Source organism: Pelodiscus sinensis, chromosome 2 (genome assembly GCF_052426305.1).
Source record: "Pelodiscus sinensis isolate ZL-2025 chromosome 2, ASM5242630v1, whole genome shotgun sequence".
NCBI lineage: Eukaryota > Metazoa > Chordata > Testudines > Trionychidae > Pelodiscus > Pelodiscus sinensis.
Genome location: NC_143053.1, coordinates 62,724,355 through 62,747,426, shown reverse-complemented (window position 1 = coordinate 62,747,426; position 23,072 = coordinate 62,724,355). Strand labels below are relative to the sequence as shown.

At 42.4% G+C, this 23,072-nt stretch overlaps 1 protein-coding gene across 6 annotated transcripts in view; it reads left to right on the top strand.

Annotated features, from left to right (window-relative positions):
- The first annotated feature begins 3,147 nt into the window (after positions 1-3,147).
- The window catches only part of NKAIN3 (sodium/potassium transporting ATPase interacting 3), a 508,298-nt gene continuing 488,373 nt past the window's right edge, over positions 3,148-23,072 (top strand). For 2 of the 6 annotated variants that reach the window (XR_016348755.1, XR_012901430.2), the window contains exon 1: positions 3,149-4,109. Coding sequence is in view for 4 of the 6 variants with exons in the window: in XM_075920622.2 (XP_075776737.1) it covers positions 4,056-4,109 (54 nt within the window). In the remaining 2 variants the exon portion in view is untranslated. Of the gene's footprint in view, positions 4,110-23,072 lie in introns of all 6 variants that reach the window. The other 4 variants (XM_075920622.2, XM_075920625.2, XM_075920624.2 and 1 more) reach the window with 4 other exon arrangements.

The window sequence follows — 23,072 nt, the reverse complement described above, 5'->3', positions numbered from 1 at the left end:
CATGTAGATGGTATCATGAGCTTTCATGGGCACAGCCCACTTCTTCAGATGCCCAGAGTGTTCGATGTCCAGGACCAAAATAAATAGGGGGGGAGGGGGAAAAGAAAAAATGGGAGGAGAGGAGGAACAAGAAGAGGCAGTAGGTAAAAAAAATATCAAGGGGAAAGGCCAGCTGGAATGAAATAGGAAAAACAAATTGTTTCTAAGCACCTAAAGGCTAGATAGTCAAGAGAGGCAGATAAGAACCATTAATTAGCAAACAACAAATTGTCAGGTAGCACTTAAAGATGTACCAAACATGTACATAGTGTCATGAGATTCTACATAGACAAAGAACCATTGTCACCTTCATTGTTTGGTAAAGTTAATAATGACCCAGCCATCCAGTATCTTTATTCAATCCATGGGTGTGAGACTCCAACTTGTGAAAGAGTTGTAGTTCCAGTCCTTCCCTGTGTATTTGGCTTGTGGAATTGGTTTAATGAATGCCCAGGGAGATTAAAGTGTTCTCCAACAGGTTTTTGTATGTTTTGGGAACCACTTAAGTTGCCGGCTCTCGGCATGTGCTGTGAGTAGCATTATAGCCCCTGGGACTTCCAAAGTTGAGTACCCTATCATAAACCATATAGTAAAGAGACAGAATCACCAGGCAGGTGAAAGAAGCTGGCTAGGGGTGCGACCCCTGCTCAGGACTGCCCCAGCTCCGAGCCTCCCACTCCCAGGCACTCCTTAGCGAGGACGGGAGGGGTGCTTAAGCTTCTTCTCCCCCTCCCCTTCAATTTGTATGGGAACATTGCTGGCTGTTCCTATCATGGAGCCAGGGTAAAGTGTACAGTTTACTGCATTCCTCAATATTACACACTTCTTAAAATATGAGCACCATATTCTGTGTTTGCTGCAGATTCTAAATGGTTTTAAGGTTATAGTTAATTCAAGTGGAGAAGGTATGAATGACTATGACAGAATCTGCATCTCAGGGGGGAAAAAAAGGACTGCAACTTTTTTTATTATGTTGCAGATAAGAATGCTGTTGTTAACTGCTGCTACCTGAGCATCTAGCACCAGATGGGAATCCAGCAAACCCCTTAGCTCAGGCACATCTGCTCAGAGAAGGAAATACTGACATCTCTTATTCCTCACAATTGCTTCTACTAACCTGTAAGTATCACCTCCCTCCTATCTTGAGCTGAAACCTCAGTAAACCGAGCTAGCTCCTTTATTCAGTCTGAGTGAGATGCTCAACTCCAAAAGTTTGGAAAATAAGTAAATATAAAGATTTGGCGTCACCCCTACATTGTACTCCACTGATGGGATCTGTACTTCACTTGTACTCCACTGATGGTATCTGAGCTCTTTCCCTGCATACAGGGATCAAGATGGAACTTTTATTTTCTATACCCTTAAATTTTCACAGAGCTTAGAGCTAAGCTTCAGTTTGTGTTTAAGGGATGTGTGTAGTCCATATAAACCTCTGACACTTGTATTCAGTATATCCAGTGCTTTTTTGTGACGGTACTGTCTGGTACGCAGTACCGGCACCTCCAGTCAGAGCTCAACAACTTTTCCCCTGGAGTACCAGCACCTTTTTTTTTTTAAACAAAAAAAGCACTGAGCATATCCCTTGAGGATGTTTAAAAAATGTGTTTACATTTTGCTTACCTTAATCCTGTGACCCAGTGGTTACTCATTTGAGCAAGGGGGAGCACTATGGCTTTCACTTCTTTATTTTGTTTCTTTATGAATATAAAACTGTGCTAAGCACTTTAATTAAAAAAAACACTACAATTTTCATAATTTAAAGCAACAGTTCAAATCCAGGTAAACATGTCACAGTCCTAGCTCACAATTAATTTTCTGGTAATCTTAATTGTGTTACCATTACTAACATTTAATCCATCAATTAAGTAATAATTAGATGTTGGAGACCAATCGTAGTTAGTCTATAAGGTGCCACAGGACCCCTTGTCAATCTTAAATAAGTCACTTATCTATTTAAGGAATTTAAAGCCAGTCTATGTAATGTATTTTAATTTTTGGGTACTGTACATTTCAAGTTAATCAGGTATTTGTCCAACCTCACAGAAATGTAGGTTTTGCCAAAAGCAACATTAAACAATTATTGGTAATCATTAGTAGATAATAGAATGACAGTAGTTAGTAGACCACAGAATGTTGGTAATTAGTGACTGGAACATGCCACATCTCCCACTATGCCTGTAAGAAGCAAGACAATTAATTATGCCATGCTAAAGGGAAGATGGGGAAAACTGACACTCTATCCACTTGCACAAATATTTTTCCAAAGGGGATGCACACATGTCTATTACTCTCACTTGCTCCTACTCACCCCATTTGCTTCAGGCCTAGATCTTGTAATGTGGTGCAGGAGTATGGATCTTTACACTTGTGGGGAATCCCATTCATCCTTTAATGCTCACATTCCCATAGCAATAGTAATAGAGATGTGTTAGTCTAGTCTAACAAACAAAAAACAGGACTATGTAGCACTTTAAAGACTAACAAGATGGTTTATTAGGTGATGAGCTTTCCTGGGCCAGGAAAGCTCATCACCTAATAAACCATCCTGTTAGTCTTTAAAGTGCTACCTAGTCCTGTTTTTTATTCCCATAGCAAGACTTTTCCAGAGGAATAATACTCATGCTTGCCGTGCAAGCACCCTCCTTTGCAATAAGAACTATTCATATGGCCAAACCTTTCTCCTGGGGGTGGTGTCGCTCAAACATGGGAACCAGCGACTGAATAACCCGCCAGGCTGGGGCAGCACAAAGGAGTTGCTACAGAAGGAACCGCGATTCCTCAAATACCGGGGGGGGGGGGGGGGGGGGGTTAATTAGCTTGGGAGCAGATTAAATAATTTGATCTCCCGGCCAGGGCACCCAGCTGCCTTATCCTCCAACAACCATCTCCGCTATCCCTGTCCGCACTCTCTTGCTATGGGGGTTGGCTCCCCAGCGGAACAGCCTAGAAACGAACAGGACGAGTCTGGCCCACATTCTGCCATCAGCTACACCTCGGCAGCAACCGCGATGCTCCTTGGAACAGAACATTAGACCAGTATCCGAGCTCTCTTACACCTGTGCAGCCCCCCCCCCCCCCCGCCCCGATCCGGCCTAGAAACTTATTCCTGCAGGCAACGCCGCCGCCCGGACGTGTAACCGCGGCTGAGATTTGCACGCCGAAGCAGGAGGCTTAACATGACACTTGGCTTCCTCAGTGCGACCGGCGCTGGGGTGCACTTCGGAGCAGGGGGCGCCAAGCCCGGGCTGCCGAGGCGCTCGCGCGCTCCTTCCTTTCCGAGAGGGATGGAGAGCGGCGAGAGCCAGGCAGCCCGCTCAAGTCCCGCTAGCCCCCGCTCTCCCTTTGCCCTCCTCAGACGCGCCGAGCCCCTCCCGCCACGTGCTGTCGCCCCTTGGCGCCCTTCCCCACCAGCCCCGGGGGCTCAGGCCGGAGCCGGGAACAATGGAGCCAGGCGCCCGGCCCCAGCTGTGAACACAGGGGAAGGGGGGTGGGTGTGGTCGAGTGCAAGCCCCTCCCAGCAGCCAAGCGTCATCGCCTCGCCCCCCTCCCCCCGCTCTCCAGCCAGCCCCCCAAGTCCCCTGAACTTTCCCTGGCAGGCTCTGCCACTGGCACCCGGAAAGCGCCACCCCGGAGCCTGCTCCGCAGCAGCCCCCCGCCCGGGCTCCTCCAGACTGTCCCGCCCCGCGCTACGGCGCCCCCCGCCCAGCCCCCACGCCCTGGGCCGCTCCCGCCCCTCCCTCACACCCCCCTCGGCCCGGCCCAGCCCGCTCACCGCCGCCGCCGCAGCAGCAGCTCGGGGCTGCCCAGAGCCCCCCGCCCGAGGCGCCCGCCACAAAGGAGGGAAGGATCCCGGGGAAGCGCCGCGTCTCGCGGGGCGGCGGAGCCGGGCGCGGGCAGCGGGTCGGTCCGGATGCGGTGAGCGCCGCGCAGCCTCCGGGGCTGCCTGAGCAGAAGGCAGGCGAGCGGGAGAGAAGCCGGGACCGTCCCCGGGGGCTCGGGCACCGCCAGCCGCCACCATGGTCTGCTGCACCGGGCGCTGCACGCTGATCTTCCTCTGCGGGCTGCAGCTGGTGAGTGGCCGCCCCGCGCTGCGCGCCCCCCGGCAGGGCCCGCCTGGGGCTGAGGGTCCCGTGCGCGCTGCAGCCAGCGGGAGCCCCCCCGCTCCTCCCGGGCGTTGCCAGGTGCCGGCAGTGAGGGGAGGGTGCCTGCCGGGCACGCTGCAGGTGTCGGGAGTCTCTCGCGCTCCCTGCATCCAGGTCCCCCCGGGGCACTGCCGGCTGTGGTAGGGCCGTCGCGGTGCAGAGCTCAGTGCCCTCTGCGCTGCTCACCGCCGCGCACCTGCGAGTGAAGGCTGCCCAGCCCCGCTTCAGCCAGGCAGCGCTGCCCGCTCGGGGATTCCGTTCTTGATATTAAATCCATTTTGTTTGGCTCGAAATCTGCACCTTCGGGGCGGGGTCGGGGGGGGGGGGGAGGATCTGTTCCCATCCCAGGGCACAGGCGCCGCTTAACGGTGCCTAGCTTCTGTTTCGGGTCTCCGGGGAGTTGCCACCGCTTGTTATACCTGGGAAGTCTCCTGTGTTTGATTCTGGACTCATCTGGAGCCCCGCTCCTTCTCTCCCCAGTTTGCTTAAACAACATGTTAAAGATCTCATTCAACTTTCTTTGGACATCTCACCCGTTCACACTCAGGTTGACAACCCTGTAAAAAAGTCACTTCATGATCAATTTCACGGTATTCACGCAGCATTGGGGGCGGGGGGGTCCGATAATGCGGGCGTGTAATATGAAGTCCAAGCGACTGAGATGAAGTCGTGATAGCCTAGCACAAGAATGAAGCTTTTAGGACACGTTTGTTGGGACTTAACAGTGGATACCGCTATTATTTTTCTAGTCATTTTCTTGGCACTCAGGAGGTACTAATCTTTTGTGGGAGATTCATTGGGGAGTGTGAAAAAAATCGTTGTGTTTAAGAATGCAAAAAACCTGCACATCCTTCTGGGTGTCGCACTTCAGTGAGTACATCTGGAGATGTAATTGACACAATTGAAAATGTATTTTTTTGCGTTTTAAAGTTGGCATATTTGTTTTAAAAAAGTGTTAAAACAGAACTATGCTGAACAGTAACAATTCGTTGTAGCTCAGTAGCTAAATAATGTTCTTCCTGTAACAGTTAGTCCCTAATCCTATAAATATTGAAAAAGTGTTTTTCTTTTCAACCCATTTAGTCACTTTTTGCTACCTGATCTTTCTTTTAATGAACGATCTTCATTCTGTGTTTGTGAAAAGTAAAGCTCTTACTGAATATAATCATGTCAGTCTTTCTAACTTTCTTCTAAACCTTTGGAAAAGGTTTCTGTTTCATGGGAAACAGTAATGTTCTGCTAAGCACAATGTATTCAATACTTCACTTTAAGAACATTATTCATTTTGAAGGATCAAATCCTCAGCTGGTGCAAATTGGTTCATTAGTATTGTCTCCTGTTCAGATATTCTTAAATAGCATGGGTGGGTTGGAGTATTAAAACCTGAAAAAATAGACAAAGGAAAGAATTACCAGTATATTAAATTGTACTTTTAATATTAGCAAATAACTCTGTGGCCTTGATCCCCTGGGCTTGTTTTACACTGCTGTGTAACTTCTTGACTACTGAGGAGTTATGTTTGATTTACACGAATGTGTGAGAGGAGAACCAGGTGCTTCATCTTTCAAAATATAACACCAACACACCTATGAAGGTTATAGTAACAGTATTTACTATTCTGAAAGATTACTTGGAGGCTATAAAAGCTGAAGAAGTGAAGAATAACTATCATAATAATGTAGAGTACTGTAGATAAAAATCTTTCAGAAAAAATAATCGTGTTTTATAACAGACCTATCAAATAATCTAATCACTTTCAAACAGTAGGTTTTTAATATGTAGATTTTTCTACTGTTCTTGCCAGTCTTATAAAAAACACAAATTAGGTACAGTCTGCTATAACATCCGTACGTTTTAATGATTGATCAATTTATATACATTCAAGTTCTTTTAGTGTAATTTATTTTCATTAAAACAAAAATAAACTGCAGTAGAAATGTGTTAGATCTAAAATTTAATCTAGTAGACATAAACTCAAGCAAAGATGCTCTCACTAGAGGTGGTGTTGAATTTATGTTTGTAGGAATTGTCACCACAGGGGACTTTAGATCTGTTTTTAACATCACAGAGGTCGCTAGTATAAAGTATGCCCAACAAAACTGTATCCCTAGACATTACTATCATTAAGAGAGATTTATTGAATGCTGCATCCATTTATGGAGAGGTGAAATATATATTACTGACTGTGGACAATGTTTAGATTAAGGTTACAAAAGCCAAAGTATGTGTCGTACTAATATCGATTGAAAAAACTTTGAAAAATAGTTGACAATGCTTTAAAATAAGTAGTGAATTTTCACACAAGAAACAGGTCACCCTCTCAATAACAGTGTCTTGTAGACCACACCAAAGGAATAAAAAATAGGATAATAAAAAGGGATTCTGTGAAAAATTCAAGTTTTAATTTGATTAGGAACTGTATAGACACCTCCTGAAGAAACAGCCAGCCAAAAATCTTCTTGAACATTCTTAACTGGCAGTTCTCTTTGTATGTTTGTGATGTGGACTGTGCCACTCACATCTTCCTGGTTGGTAAATGCATATTTTGGAAATACTAAATGTCACAGCATTTCTCTTGTGCAGATGTATTGATATTTGCTCTTGGAAGTCTTTCTGTACAAATGGTATCGTTGTTATTATAATCCATAAATGGAATGCCCCTCGCACAATTCTTGGCCTTGGAGGTTCTCATACTGGGTTTTAGATAGTTGTTCAAAATGAGACAGTTGAGCTTGATTTTCCACAGAGTTACACTAATTTTATATCCAGGGATTTAATTTAAGTAAATAGTCACACCAGTGTAAAACTGATGTAAGATAGCAGAGAATCGAGAGCATGACCTTTTAGGATTCCATTCTATTTGGCTCTGAAAATGCTGGCCATATTTGTGACCTGCTGGCTTCACAGCAGTTTTGCTGGTTTCCCCACAACCTTTCCCATTCAAATCTATTCTCCCCTCTTAATTGTACTCATTATGCTTGTATATAGAAAAATGCTGTTAGGAAGGGATCATAGACATTGAATGATTGTGGTGGCAATGGTGATCTACATGCCATCCTTTCTCTGATGGTAACATACTATGGCTTACGGTCTTGAAGAGGAATTGTTTGTAAACATGGTGGCTACGTCTACACTGGCCCCTTTTCCGAAAGGGGCATGTTAATTTCACAGGTCGTAATAGGGAAATCCGCGGGGGATTTAAATATCCCCCGCGGCATTTAAATAAAAATGTCCGCCGCTTTTTTCCGGCTTTTAGAAAAGCCGGAAAAGAGCGTCTACACTGGCGGATCTTATTCCTACTTCAAAGGAAGTACTTCAAATAAGGAGGATCTTATTCCTACTTCAAAGGAAGTACTTCAAAGAATAAGATCCTCCGGAAAAGGGCGCTTTTTCCGGAGGATCGGGGCCAGTGTAGACGCTCTTTTCCGGCTTTTCTAAAAGCCGGAAAAAAGCGGCGGACATTTTTATTTAAATGCCGTGGGGGATATTTAAATCCCCCGCGGATTTCCCTATTACGACCTGTGAAATTAACATGCCCCTTTCGGAAAAGGGGCCAGTGTAGACGAGCCCGGTGTGTGTGAGGCAAGATTTAAGTGGAAAATATTTATAAAATGTTATTACTTTCATTTCTATATTTTGAACTTCAAAAATGTATACATCAAACTACCCACGTAACCTTTCAGATTTGGTATGGAATATAGTTCAGTGTTAAGTACAAACGACTCTCAATATAATGCACAATGTTGAACAAGTCAGAGGCATTCCATGGTTAATCTTATATGGTTTCATGATAAATTTGTTTTTTCTTGATCAACTTGAAGTTTAAATTTGCATAAATTAGGGATATAAAATTGTAATAATTTGAAGGGGTAACTGATAACCTCTTATCAGTTACTCAAATGGTTATGTCAGCTCTCTCTGTATCAGAGGCAGCTGTGTGGGGCAGCACCTGGCTCCCCAAGAGCTGGGCAGCAGTTGGAAGCCAGTAGCATGGGGAGCCAACTTAAAAGCTAATTTTTTTAGCAGCTACCCAGTTACAATAATAAGTGTTTAATATCCTTAGCATAAATAGATATAATACAAAGTGTCTTGTAGTGAAGGCGCACTCCATTCTTTCTTGCGACAGGGTGGAGGTTAATGATGGCCCTGCAGCTGAGTCTATACGACCATTGGGATAGCTTGGCCTAGCTGCCAGAGTCAATAGGCTGCCCTAGACAGAATCCAGGTAAGGGACCCAGGTTCTCCCTGCTCCACCAGGTTCCAACACAGGGCCCTGACAGTAGCAAGCATGCCCACCACTGGGTCAGCAGGGATTCTGCCCAAAACACATTGCTACCACTTTGTACAATGTCTAGTGCCTCTGAGCTACTTCTTACCCTGTCCCAGGTGTAGTGGTCCTAGTGTCCCAGAAGTCCATAGGTTCCTTGGCCTGTGCAACTCTTAGCATCTCCATCACGTCTTGGATATCTTTCGGAGCTGGGGTACTTCTCTGGGTCTCAGAATTTCCAGCGTCTATGATGTGCAGCTCCAGCGGGCTTGAGCTTGCAGCATTCATCCTTCCCCTTAAGTGGTCAGCCCGGACTGAACCGAGTTGCTCACTTTTATACTTACTTCCCAGCCAGAGCATGCCCAGCCAGCCTGAGGGAACATGGACTCCTCTGCCCAGGGAGTAGACTTAACCCTTGCAGAGCCACAGAAGGGCTCTGGAAATTGCCTCACGTTGATTGAGGCTCTGTTAGGCCCTTAAGCACAAACTTTCCTTAACTGGGTCATTGTACAGTCTTGGAGGATGTCTCAGTAGTCTTTGCTTAGGCAAAACTCCCTTTGAGGAACCTGAAGTCAGGAGAACAATTTTGAAGGCCTGGCTTTTCACTGTGATATTATTACCTCTAGTATTGTAATAGTAATTTCTGAAGATGTCATATTGGGAGCTCTCAAGTGTGTATAACAGGAGTTATGTACATGTATTGAGAATATATCATGATGATATATTAATCTTTGAGCGTGTGACCATAACTCTTATTAGCATCATTGGGAGTCACATAAGTTGACCTTTTCTGTACAAGATAAGTCAGTAGCTCTATTGCAGAAACTGCCAGCATTGGTGTAAACTCTATTATAGCCACCAGGTCATTAAACCCTGCAAAATTAAAATGCTCAGAAAATAAAGCAAATCCAAAAATACTAATACCTCTTCCAGAATGTAACTTGGCAAAGAATTGCACGGAGTTACTTGTGTGAATCCAACTGAAATTAATATGTTACAGCTAAAGCCTTTATGCAGCCTAGAAAATGTATCTCTGAGGAATTTACATTTACATTTAATTTTGTTTTTAAAGTTTACATTAGATGTGTGTGCCAGTGGGGCAGCGATATTTGTAGGCAAAAATTATATAGATCTGTAAACATAACAGAAGTGTAAATAATAAGTCATGGCTCAGATTTCCAAAACCATGCAGAGAAGATTAATGGAAGGTGTATGGCTAACACCCCATCATGGTTTTAAAAATCTGTCTCTGTTTTAATCTACAGTTGTTGATGATCTGTGTTCATTTACGGACCCTGATTTTAAAGTATAACATTATATAGCGCAGTTGGTCTAAAATAGCTTATTTTCTACTTACCATATTACTCACACTTGAATTTATTTGATAGTTTAGCATGAGTTTAGATACTTGTCATGTAAATGTGACTGCGTATTAATATTTGCCAAGTAAGTGATTATTTGGTGAATGCATTCGGTCATCTTAATCTAATTCTTCTTTTGATATGCTGGAGATTTATGCTTGTAAATCCCATTAATGCTAATTGTAGTAATGTGTGTAAATCCTTGCACTTTGAGATGAGGCTGTATCCATTAGACTAAAACATAATACTTTGCCATTGATTAATATGCATAATACCACTTCAGTAGTGGTAGTGGCAAATGATACATAACACATAGTGTAATAATTTACATTTTTCATCTCATTGGGGTATTCTTTATAAAGCAGGAAATTATAACTGCTGCTACAATGCACTTTATGTAACCTTCTAATTTTTGGCTTTATACACTTTTTATGTTAGAGTAGACATATAGCAATTATATAATAGCATAAAGACTTGAGAGATTTGATGAGCTAGAGAAAGTAAACCCTTTGAACCGATAAATTGTGGAACCATTTAATGCTGGTAAAAGAATCACCAGTCTATTGATCTGGAGATGAAGCATCTGTCGATGGGTAAAGCAGGAGGTTGAGAATGTATGTTTTATATTAGTGGGGCAGGGCAGGGCTTTGTACCTGGCACTGACAGATGTACTGACTGCAGGAAACAGAAGGCCAGTTGCTTCTATTAAGGGAAGAAGGTGTGAAGTAACTGGCAAATTTTCTCTGACATTTCATATGGCTTCTACAAAATGAAGTCCTACTTTTTTGGCTGTTCCTGATAGAATGATTCTCTTGCCTAAGGCCCTGATTCTATAAAGATTTATATACATGCTTAATAGAGCTGAGTGGAAATTGGGTTTTTTGTTTTGCAGGAAAAGCGGGGATTTTGGATTTAAAATTCCCAAACAGAATAAAACCAATGTTTTAAAAATTTTTCTGTGAAATGAAAATCTAAAAAATATTGTGTGGGGTTGATTAAAATGCCGTGTTTCAATAAAATCAAAATGTTTTTCTCTGAGATGGGTTTATTAAAAGTGTATGTTATGTAATATTAAAAGTCATTTGGAAATGGAAAATCAAGGCCTTCTCTTTTGAAAAATTGTTTGAACCTTAAAGTAATATTTTCAGTTTTTTCCTTGAAATGAAATTTTGTCAATCAGCATATTTCTGCAAAATACTTCGCTTTAAACAAATTAAAATTTTCCATTGGAAAAATATTCTGTCACATTTCTGATTATATCTTCTACTTAACTTCAAGCATGTGAGCAAACCTATTTGGTTGACGGAGGTACTTGTGTGCTCCAAGTTGTGTAAACCTAAATCTTTACAGGTGGGAGCCAAAGTTGTCATTTAGAATCAAGCTTCTGACACGTGTTGGTCACCAGGGACATAAATATTCCTCCCTCCTAAAAATAATGCTTAACAATTGCATTTTGACTGTTGTACATACATTCCATAATGTGATATTAATATACATATTTCCAAATGGCTTACTATCTTAGTTTCTGAACACTCTGCAAGAGGAATAATATTAATAATATAAAATAACCCCAAGAATGAAGTCTATTTTTGTTTTATTTCACATACTAGGGGCTGGTGGTTGATTTTTTTCAGGAGATTTCTTTTGAGAATCATGATATAGTTGTTTGGGAAAACATGATTCTACAGAGATGTAACATCCTGTGGAGCTGGATGGCTATAGCGTTGGGCTAATGTTGGGTGCAAGTGAGTTCCATAAACATATGGTCTCCATCAGAAACTCTGCATTTTTTTGGTTTGTTTTATTCCAGAGGACAAAGTAAGTCCATATATCAGGAACTAAGCCTTAAAGTAGCTACAGCTAGCAAGGCAGAAAGAACTGTGGGATATGCCTCGAGAAACCACAGCATCAGATGTATATCACCGCACAGTCAGTATGAGCACACCTGCCTAGATATGGAATGGAAATGAAGTGTACACACCAAAGTACAGTTTTCACCTCCCAAAACCGGGACTCTCTGGTCTGGCACCCTCCGTGGTTCGGCATCTTGATAGGTTCTCTCAGGTTGGAGCACTCGCATGGAAGAAGCGGGGAGCCCCACACTCAGCAACTCCTACCCCATTCTCCCACAGCTTCTGGAGTGCCACAAATAGCTCATTTGCAGTGTTCAAGCTCAGGGAGGAAGGGAGAGAAGAGTGGTGGAGGGGAAGTGGAAGAGTGAGCGGTAGGGGGAAGAAGCTTGTGGAATAGTGAGTGTGGCTGCAGGGCCAGGTGTCATGTAATAGGCTAATCGAACAGTCAATGCATTTTAGCTGTGCCTTCCCTTTGAAATGCCACTGCAGCGTTTTAAAGCGGCAGTGCTTCACGGAGCCCGGTTCCGTGTGGCACTGATACTTTGAAGTACCCCTCTTTATCTTGTCAACTATCTGATAAGCCTTTGCTTATCAGCTAGTCGACTAGTCCTTAACATCCCTAGTGTGCAGTGTGGTGGCTGCAGGGCGCGGTGGACTTCCATGCGGCTGTGCCCCTGGATGTGGGGCTTCACAGCTATGCTACCTCTTCTCTCCAAGCACCTCCTCTTCAGTCTCCACCCAGTCAATGCTGGCCCCTCTCCTACACCGGGGCAGAAGCCCACTGCATCAGAGGGGCTGGCATTGATCTCTCCTGGTCCAGTATATTCTCTGGTTTGGAACCAATCAGGTTCCAAGTGTGCCGGAGCAGGGAGGTTCAATCTGTAACTCTAATGACCATATAATCTTATCATTTTTAGGACTGTCACTGTAGGATACCAGTTCCTGCTGCACATCTGGTGCTGTCCCAAACAATAGATTCTTGGGGTGAGATACTATGATTTACAGAGCTTCCTCTTGTAAAAATAAATAAAATTCAAAATAGGAAAGTTATATCTAATGTAGAGTCTGACTCTGGATGCAGAACTTGGATGTGGATGTGCATTAGGATCAGGACAAACTTTGTATACTACACTCTAATCATAGCAGAGGTTGACTAGATGATGCCAGTTGTGGATTTTATGAGGTAATGGTACAAACTGGAAAAGAAACCCTTTGGCTACGTCTACACTGGCCCCTTTTCCAAAAGGGGCATGCTAATTTCACAGGTCGTAATAGGGAAATCCACGGGGGATTTAAATATCCCCCACGGCATTTAAATAAAAATGTCCGCCGCTTTTTTTCGGCTTTTAGAAAAGCCGGAAAAGAGCGTCTACACTGGCTCCGATCCTCCGGAAAAAAGCCCTTTTCCGGAGGATCTCTTATTCCTACTTTGCCAGACAGAAATCTTTAAATACCATCTATCGAAGAGATTTCAGCCACGTCTGCACTGGTACCAGTGCATAGGTTTCCTTGTACTCTTGTGTCTGACCTGGTACCAACTAAACTGTAGTGGCACATTCAGCTATGAGTGTGTAAAGAAGTAATGGAACAAGTCACAAAATTCTTATATCCTGATCTTTCACTATGGAAGACAGGGCATTTTGGCAATTAACTTCAATAGGAGCAGGATCAATCTTGAGTGCAGACAGAGGTAGACATCTTGCTCAGGTTCAGTATAAAAAGCCATGGATTCTTGATGAGGAGGTGTGACAAGGTCTGTCAGGTCTTCTCTGCTTGATGAAGAGGCATTAGCATACTGACACTTCCTGCCTAAGGAAAACCCTCTCAGGCTGAGTGATCATGAAGATAGTCCACCAGAGGCCTAGAAGGGTGAGGAGGAAATATTGAAGCAGCCAGGCCAGTTAAGAAGGCTTGCCTATTTTTGCTTTGGGACACAGGAGGTCCCTTGGCCCCACTGCATCCCCCTGGATATTTCTCCGCACAATTTGGGGACCCCTGGTTTAGACTGTTGCTAAGCTCATAGCACAGATTGCCTTGGTGCAAGAGGGCAGCCAATCTTATAAACTAAGATGGGGAGGTCCTGCAGTACTTTGTGTGTCCTTAAAGAGTGCACTATGAGGCAGCCGCAACTCCCACAGCACATATTGTGTATTCAATCATTTAGATTACACCTAGGGTGCAAGAAGTCCTTACAGTCATTTAAAACCTCCTAGTTTGATGCTGTGGAAGTGGATCTGATGTAGGAATGGTAATTCTCAACCTTCAGATATCTCTTCTCTATCACGTTTCACTGTTAAATTAACAAAATAATAGCAATTTTCTGCAGTAATTTTTCCATTTTGTTTTTATTCCAAAAGCTGATGTCAAATGGTGTATAGATGCATTTGTATTAAAGTCAGCTATTGTTTATTCATTCAGTTTTACAACAGACTTACTAAAACAGACTGCAGCCACTTTGGGCAGGGGTAGGCAATAAGACGGAGGTGGCTTGCCAAGGTTAGCTCCCAGTGGCTATATTTACCTGTACGGCTACAAGTATCTGTGATTACAGCTCCCATTGGCTGTGGATCACTATTTTTGGCTAATGGTGTGGGGGGTGGAGGATAAGGGGGAAAGCGGTGCAGACCTAGATACTGCTTCCAGCAGCTCCCATTGGCCAGGAATGACAACCAATGGGAGCTGGGATCACCAGTACCTGTGGCTATGTAGGTAAATATAGCGGTGGAGGCCCCCCAGGTGCTAACCCTGGGGGACTGGATCTGGCTTGTGACTTTATCTCTGTTATAAATTGTGATGTACGTTTACGACTCTAGATAAATAATAGGTACTAATAACAATAAGGGACTTCATGGTTCATGAGTCTTTCTCTCATTTTTAAGTGGATAATTGAAATTCAGTGCAGGTTAGTTGCAGCTGCAAGTCAGTAGGCTTTTGTGCAATGAGTATTTCAATACAGTTTACATATAAAAACTCCATATTAATGCTAAGGGTACGTCTACACAGCAGGGCTAAAGCCGAAATAACCTATACAACTTGAGCTATGTCAGTTGTGTATCTTAAGCTTATTTCGGCTTTTGGGTCTGTTCACGTAGCAGGAAGTCTGAGACACCACTCCTCCTTCATCTTTCCTTATTCCTCATAAAGTGAGGGTTAATGGATTCAGAGTAAGAAGTCCTCTAGCTCGACATTATTTTGACATTATGTCAAAATAACTGCTTGTAGTATAGATGCGGACTAACACTGCTGTATTGACATACCCTAACTGGCACCCTGGCTGCTGTTGTAGGACTAATCTCAGTTAAAAGCTATGGAGTTATGAAGACTAAACCAATCCTTTTTCCTAAGGGTTCCCACAGGCCCCTGGTCAAGAATATCAGCAGGATGATGTGATGAAGTTTGCATTGTTTTGCGTATGCTGTACCTGATTTGTTATACAGAACATCATTGTCTAGGGCTTTCGCTTTGACACCTTTCATAAGCCGTACATTAAGTTTAGCACCCCATAAATCCCAAACAAGCAAACACACACATGCTCTCACACACTCACAAAAGAAATGACATTGATTATTAGCTAAATTTTAATTTTGGTAAGGGAGAGATCCTTCCCCTTCCTTTCTTTGTCTGCCTTACTTTAAAGACTTTGACTTGGAAACAAAATTCATGCAATAGAACTTGGAAATAATTGAGAATCTTGAAAGCTTTTCTGAATTTCATTGCATAAACCTATCTCCTTTCATGTATCAAGAGAGACTAATGCATACCTTTCCAAAGGGGGTGTCAGCAAGTTTAGGCCAGTGTATGGCTACTTTCAGTGTGGATTGCACTTCCCTGACAAATCAGTGCTAATGGCACTAGTATAATTTTTAGGGTGATCATGGGCTTTTTATCTCTCTGCGTGATAAATGACATCTTCGTCATCTCACTACAAATTGATGCCTTTTGACGGGTTTGCAGACAGTAGTGAATTGGGATAAATTTTTGATTTCTGGAAAGTACTGAATGCTTAAGATCATGGTAACAAAGAAAAGTAGATTTTTTTTTACGTTTTTATTTATTAGTATATTCCTTTTTTTTTCTTCCTGAACATGGAGCCATACCTTGTGCATTACTTTTCCTTGGCTCAGTGAACTAGTGGCCTCCTGTTTTTAATGGTGTGTCTGATGATATTGGACCTGATTTTATGAGTTGCTGAATGCTCACTAAAGTCACAGAAAATCATTCTTATGGGTCCAGAACTTTTACTATGATAAGCTCAAGTAAAAATAGCAACGAAGTCTTCCTTAGCAGTAAAGGCACACAAACATAATAGAAAAGTTGATTTTGTATTTGGATTTGAAACAAATAATGCATATGAGACAAACGTCCCCAAAAGTAAGTTCCAATACAAAGAACTAAAATGAGAAAACTTATGATATGCAAAAGAATGAGGAAATGAAAATGAATTAGTTGTGCTTAAGGATGTTACTCTTTCTAAAAGATTGAATTAGAGGATTCATGATGGAAGTTGAGACTGGTACACTTTATTGACCAAGACAATTAGAAATTATGAACATAGAAGAATTTTTACACCCAGAAGAAGCCACAATTAGTGACAGATATATGCGAGAGAAGAATAAGATAGGAGGTGAATTCATATAGGTGGAGATCTAGATGTGCTGTAAAAGTAGAGAGATGATCTAGGTTGAGAGGAGAGTCTGAATGGACCACAGTTCACCCAGTCGAATTGAGGTCAAGGTAAATGAAATGGGCAAAAAGCCATCGTCAGTGAGCAGATGGAGACCAACATTTTATATAGAAGACATGGCTGTTTTGCAGTGAGAATGAAGTCTGTATTTCGGGCAAGTAGCATTGTTCCATTAGGGCCTGGTCTACACTAGCTGGAGTTGGATTACCTTAAGCCAAGCCTTGGCAGCATCCACGCTGTGGGAGGCTGATGGTGGGAGCTGCCTTCAGCATTCGATTTAGGAACCTATACTAGACCTGCTAAATTGAATGCCAGAAGATAAACCTCGGGAGCATCAATGTTCTGGTAAGTATAGACATGCCCTAGGAGTCTTGAATACATTGTGCTTTAAGCAGTGAAGTGTGCAGGTGACACACAGATACCATTATTCCCATATGATTCTAAGCATTCATAGATATACCATCTCCATGTGCCAGTTTAGTGCCGTCCCTGCTGAGGGCATGCCCATGTTTTTAAATAATTTTTTTTTATTCAGAATGAAGCTGTGGAATACATCAGATGCAACCTCTGCTGCTCCAAAAAAACCCCCAAAGCTGAGCAATGACATAAATTATACCACAGAGATAATATCACAGAAATGTATAGGCTGTATCAATGCGCTGTACAATTCAGTTTTTACATTTTTTAAATTTCAGTGGATAATATCAACATTTATTTTTAAATACATATATTTTTATCTATTTATATTTTTATAGTGGTGGGACACTCCAGAGAGAGTTCAGACAATTATTTAGTTGCAATGAACCTTGAGATTCAAAAAGGTAGTTTTATGACTGTTAACGCACACACTGTCAATATATGATGTCCAAATATACAAAGTAAACATCCTTCAATCAATAAATCACATCTGGGTTTGTTTATTTGCTAGTTAATTTGTAATAAGCCTGCTACAAAAGTCTAAATCACTGGATTTTGATTCTAATAAATTCTCAGACTACATTTTTATTTTATTTTGCCTATTTACAAATTTCAATTATCAATGAAAATATATTTTCATGGACGTGTGTGTGTGTGTGTGTGTGTGTGTGTGTGTGTGTGTATATATATATATATATATATATATATATATATATATATATATATATATGTATATGTATGTATATAAAAAATTGGTATTTACTGATGTTTATTGGTGATAATCTAATCCCTCCAAGCCTAGGTTTATCCTACCTGCCCTCTCAATACAACCTTAGTAGCCTTTGCTTGTGGACCATTTATTCTTACTGCTAACAATCTTTGTGTACCCTTTTCCCACACAGTAAACTGAAAAGTTTTGTTTATTTAATATTTATTCTCTTTTTCTGAATTAGGTAGACACTCTCAAGGTAGGAGTGTTCAGAGGTTTTTTAACTGTCAGAAGCCTTGCTACTCTCACAGACTATCTGAATTATTTACATCATGGAAATCTCCAAAGTGTGTTAACTGAGACTAACCCACTTTCAGAACATTGAGGAATGGAATCCTCATTAAAGTCTACTGAGCTATTGAAGAGCAGTTGATTTCTCTGTGGCCATCTGTTCATTTTAGGGTGCCTACCACTAGAGTGTGAACATGCAATACAAAGTGCATACATTCTTCTTCATCCCTTTAATGACCTAAATTTCAGTGTATCCTGCTGCTTACATTTCCTGCTATCTCTCAGTTGACTACGGTATCTTTTCTGTTAACTTCCCTAACTACTGCCCCAGCAAAGTCTTTCTTTCCTTATATGCCTTTCATAGCAAATTTCTGGGTCCAGATATTTTTCCATGAGATGCTGGACTCTGTGCCATTCTAGCTTAGAATCCTTCTGCTTCTTTTCCCTGAGACAAGTGCATGGCTCTGCTCCTCCCACTGATATGATTCATACAGTTTTTATTAGTTTATGTAGCAATTATAACACCACCTGTCCCTCCTCAAGCTGACTTCTTGCTCTTCTTTTGGGTTCAGACCCTTTCCCCAGCACTCAAGACAAGATTATAGGTTGCTGCTCACAGCTGCTAAACACTGAGCTGGCTTGAGGCTCTCCCCACTCCCTCAGCTATTCCTACTCAGTGTTCAGCTGTTACCTTACTCCAGCTGAGGAGCTGTCCCATCACCACACTATTTCTATCTACCAGAATCTCCCACTTGAAAATTATGTAGCGTTCTAAGGATTAATGTAGGGCTTGATGAGAATTATATAGGAACTGGTAGGTAGGTGAATATTGTAACGTTCTAACATGTATCTTAATTACACAAAGATTAAAATTAATTTAGCTTAAAAAAACCCTGACAACACACACAACCGAAAGGGTATGTCTATACAGCAAAGTTACTTCGGGATACCAGTAAAGTTACCAGGTAGACCCTCCCCCCCAAAATACCGGACACACTTGATTGTGGGTGGGGGGGGGGACGGGGCTGGCAGAGAGGAGGGTTCGGGGGCCATGGGGCTGGCTGGGAGGAAGGGGAGTGGGAGGTGGGGCTCGCAACGGTGGGGGGTCGGGAGCCGCGGGGCTGGCCAGGAGGAAGGGGGGGCGGGAAGCAGAACTGGTGGGGGAGGGTGTGTGCAGCCACTGGCCGCAGCCGGAGCCGCACTCCCTCTAGTTGCTAGCAGACGCCGGTCAGGGGCGGGGGTGTGTGTGGCTGGGAGCCACTCCCCCAGCCTGGCTTCTGCATGCAACCAGAGGCTCCCAGCTGGGAGGCAGGGCCGCGATTGGCTCTGGGAGCCTCTGGTTGTGTGCAGAAGCTGGGCAGGGGGAGTGGCTGGGAGTCCCAGCCACTGGCCCCGCCCTGCCCGGCTTTTGAACGCGACCACAGGGCTCCCAATGCTAATCATGGCCCCACCTCCTCCCAGTTGCTCCCCCGCCCCCGCCAGGCTTCCATCTGGCATGGAGCCGGAAATTCAGAAAATACCGGACATTGCACATATCCGGGATTTTCTGAATTTTTCTACCAGACAGAGTGCGCAAATACCATACTGTCCGGTAGAAAACCGGACACCTGGCAACCCTAGATACCAGAGGTATCCCAAAATAGCTACCCTGCGTCTTTTGAACGCTTCTGCTATTTCAAAATATAGCGGATATGCTATTTCGCCATCCCTGTGAACCTCATTGTACGAGGAATAAGGGATGGCTTGAAATACCACTGTATTTCGAAATTTGGCACTGTGTAGACAGTGCCAAATGACAAAATAAGCTATTTTGAAATAGACTCAAAATAAACTACATTATTTGCACTATGCAAATTGTGTATCTTATTTTGAGTTTTGGGTGCTGTGTAGACACACCCAAATTGAGTGCTACATTCCTGTTGAAAACCAAAATAGGTTTTCAGAATGTCAGGTCTAGGTTTTCACTCATAAATTTCCCGATCGTCTCTTCAATAAAGTAAAGCTATTGCACATAGTAAGCATCCTTAATGCTGCGATATACATCACATTTTTTCTTAATCTATGGGTTTAAAAAAAAGGGTACGAAGTACTGGGTTGCAATTTGATGTAGTTTATTCCTTCTGTGATCCCATGGAAGTTAATGATATTCTATGCAGTCTTAATTAAGAGTGAGTTTGGTTCTTCATATCTTATAGGCACCAGGATCCTAAAAAGGGAGTGTGATTGATAGCATTTTGTTTTAGAAAAACTAGAGCATAGATGTGATAGACAATAACTGATGCTGGATGAATGAACTAATAATGTCATTTTCTGTAATGCCATTGTCTCTGTGGCTCTTTCAACAGAGTAGAGAAATGGAATTGAAAGGGTTTTTCTGTCAAAAACTTCATTTGTGATGAGACTTTGCAAATAAAAATGAAAGTGTTCTAATTTTAAATTTCATGTGAACATCACAAATGACTTGAAGTGCATTGAAGTATTTTAAATGTAGTCATGTCTTGAATGGCTTTAAATTGTATTATTAATGTATAATTTAATCACAGTTGCTTGATGAAAGTTGAAAATGACTGTCTTGTGTTAGAAGTAACCACAAAGTGCCAAACTTGGTTTAAATTGGATTAATATGATCAAGGCATACAACATTTCCAGCTATTTCATAATATAACTTTGCACATCCATGGACCAAAGTCTGATTTTTATGTTTCCCCAGCCTACAGAACTTCCATAAGCAATTTGCATCATGGATATAGACTACACAATGGTTGGAGACTTCTACTGACCTGTAATCTATCTTGGATGTTTAAGTGAATTAAAGATCAAATGGAAAGAATGAAGGGAAAGCTGAGGTGAAATAATTTCATCTCATTTTTTTAATCCCTGAAATGTATACATTCTCTTCGTGCAGAGACGGATCTTCACTTACATAGTTACATTAAAAGCAGAAAAAATCTGTTTTTTTGCAGGTTTTGGGGATGCTGGAAATGTCACGATTAATCTCAACTTTTATTTTAAACCAACGTTTCTAGGCCTTTTCTCTCTGTAGATAACTGTACAAATGAAAATGGATCTGTATGGTTGAAAGCGTGTCACTGATCTTATCTATAGTCACAGTTTCTCTAAGTTTCAGGCAGTTCCCGTATGGCGAGTGAAATTCTTGCCCACCAGTCCCTTAGTTTTTGAGAGAATTAAAGAGAACTTGAAATGCGAAGGAATGAACCACACATGCTGCTCCAATACTGAGGGCCATTACAGATTTCTTCCAAGATGATTCATTTGTCGCACAGCTCCTAACTTCTGATCAGAATCCAGCATTGCTACTTTTTAAAAGTCATTTGTTATGCTGCAACTAAAATTGCTTTCATACTAGGCTCTGTGCATACACATGGACAGAGAGTGCCCCAAAGAGCTTACAGTCTAACACAGGACACACAAGGTGGGTTAGAGGAAGCACAGAAACATTAACTTGCTTGAGTTTGAATGCAGAGTTTGTGAGCTGAACTCAAGTGTCTGTAGTGCAAATAGTTAGCCACAAGGCCACTTTTCTTCTCTGTGCCTATGTTTGTGTGTTCAACTGCCATAAATGGTGGGGGTTCTAACTCACATGTGCCTATCCATGTGGAAACAGTTCATTTTTGTATGTGTGCTCATGGTATCTGGAAATGCAAGAGTGCATATGCCAAAATATACAGGGTTTTAATACATGTTTGTAAAGTATATGCAAAAATGTATCCACTAACATTTCACTGCAATGTGCAACAAAGTTCTGGTACGAAATGGGTATGTGAATGGTAAGTGTCACTCTTACTGGTGATGCTTACCAGTCGGTTACAGTTAACCAGTGGCTGGATAGGGCTGGAACTGCCTGATGCAGGCAGGAGACTGCTCCAGCCTGGTCAGTCCCACCATGCAAAGGGTACTCCAATACAGCCATGCTGTAGCAGCTTCTCACCCACTGTGCAGCGCAGTGGGCTGGGCTTGGCTGGAGCAGACCCCACTCATGGCACAGGGCTGCTCCAGCCTGGCCAGTGGACCGCTCCAGCCCAATCAGGCTAGAGCAGACATTCCATCCTTTCCCGTTTAAGCAGTTAACTAGTTAAACATAAAATTTAACTGGTTATCTGATTAAACAGGATTTTACATCCCCAGCGTGAAGTGAATTCTAGTGGCCCACGTACACCCACCGTATTTGGAAAATTGCCTTCTTATAAACTATTCTATATGTTGACAAGTATGAACTGTGCTCCACTTCACTTGCAGCACGCGGCTGGTGCTGACCAAAACCTACTTGTCACCCCGTGACGAAAGACTTATTTTTGTCTATGGATGCTGCAAAGAATCTTCATGCCAGACGTATTCATGGGGGAGAGGTAGCACAGAGGACAGGAGTTAATTACTTTTTGTGGGTTATGATGAGCAGGGGAGTGAAAAGTTTTCACTGCAAAAATATTAAAGTTGATCTTACGCAATGCAGAGAGGGGAGTGTTTACAGAGAATGAAGAATTTCTTACAGCCCCCTCCCCACAATAGATTGAAGAAGTGCTTTGACTTTGGATATTTACAGTACAGTTTGGTATATTACTTCCGTCAGCCATCTGATGGCTTTAGTTTTGGATAACTGGAATTTAAAATGCTACAGAACTGTTATTGCAACGACAAAGAAATTCTACCCTTTCAGCAGGTGAGCCTTTGATTTGTGCATGTGCTCTCTATTTCAAGAAACAAAAACATATCTGACAGTGAATCCAAGGTATCTAGGCAGATTGGCAGATCATTCATAAAGCAATAGTTTTTCCTCCAAGAAACAAAGCCATACATTATTTTCATTGTCTCAGGGAGTAGTCTCTCTTGGCCTTAGAGGGTCTAAGTGCTTGATTCTGCAATATGTGGACCACCTCCTTAAAAAGTACTGAGTAGCCTTAGTTCTCATTGAGATCAGTGGAAGTTAAGGGTATACTACCTTCAAGGAGGTCCTCAAAACCTTGTGGGATTGCACCATAATTGCGATAGCCATGCCTTTGTAAATGTGAGCACTATTAGAAGGGACCATTAGATGAACTCATTGAACCATTAGGAAGCCTGCAAAAAATTAGTACTCTGTTTCTGATCTAAAAAGGTGTTGTGGTTGCGCACAGAGTCATCCTCAAGGGAAGATTTCTTTTACATCTACTGACTCCATCAATGCTGCCACCCAGCAGTTCACTAATAATGAGTCTTATGCTTTGTAACGTTTCACAGATTCCTTTATCATGCTGAGTAGAATTGGTCATCTATTATTAACATGCTGGCATTTTTGCTAAAGTAAAAGTGTC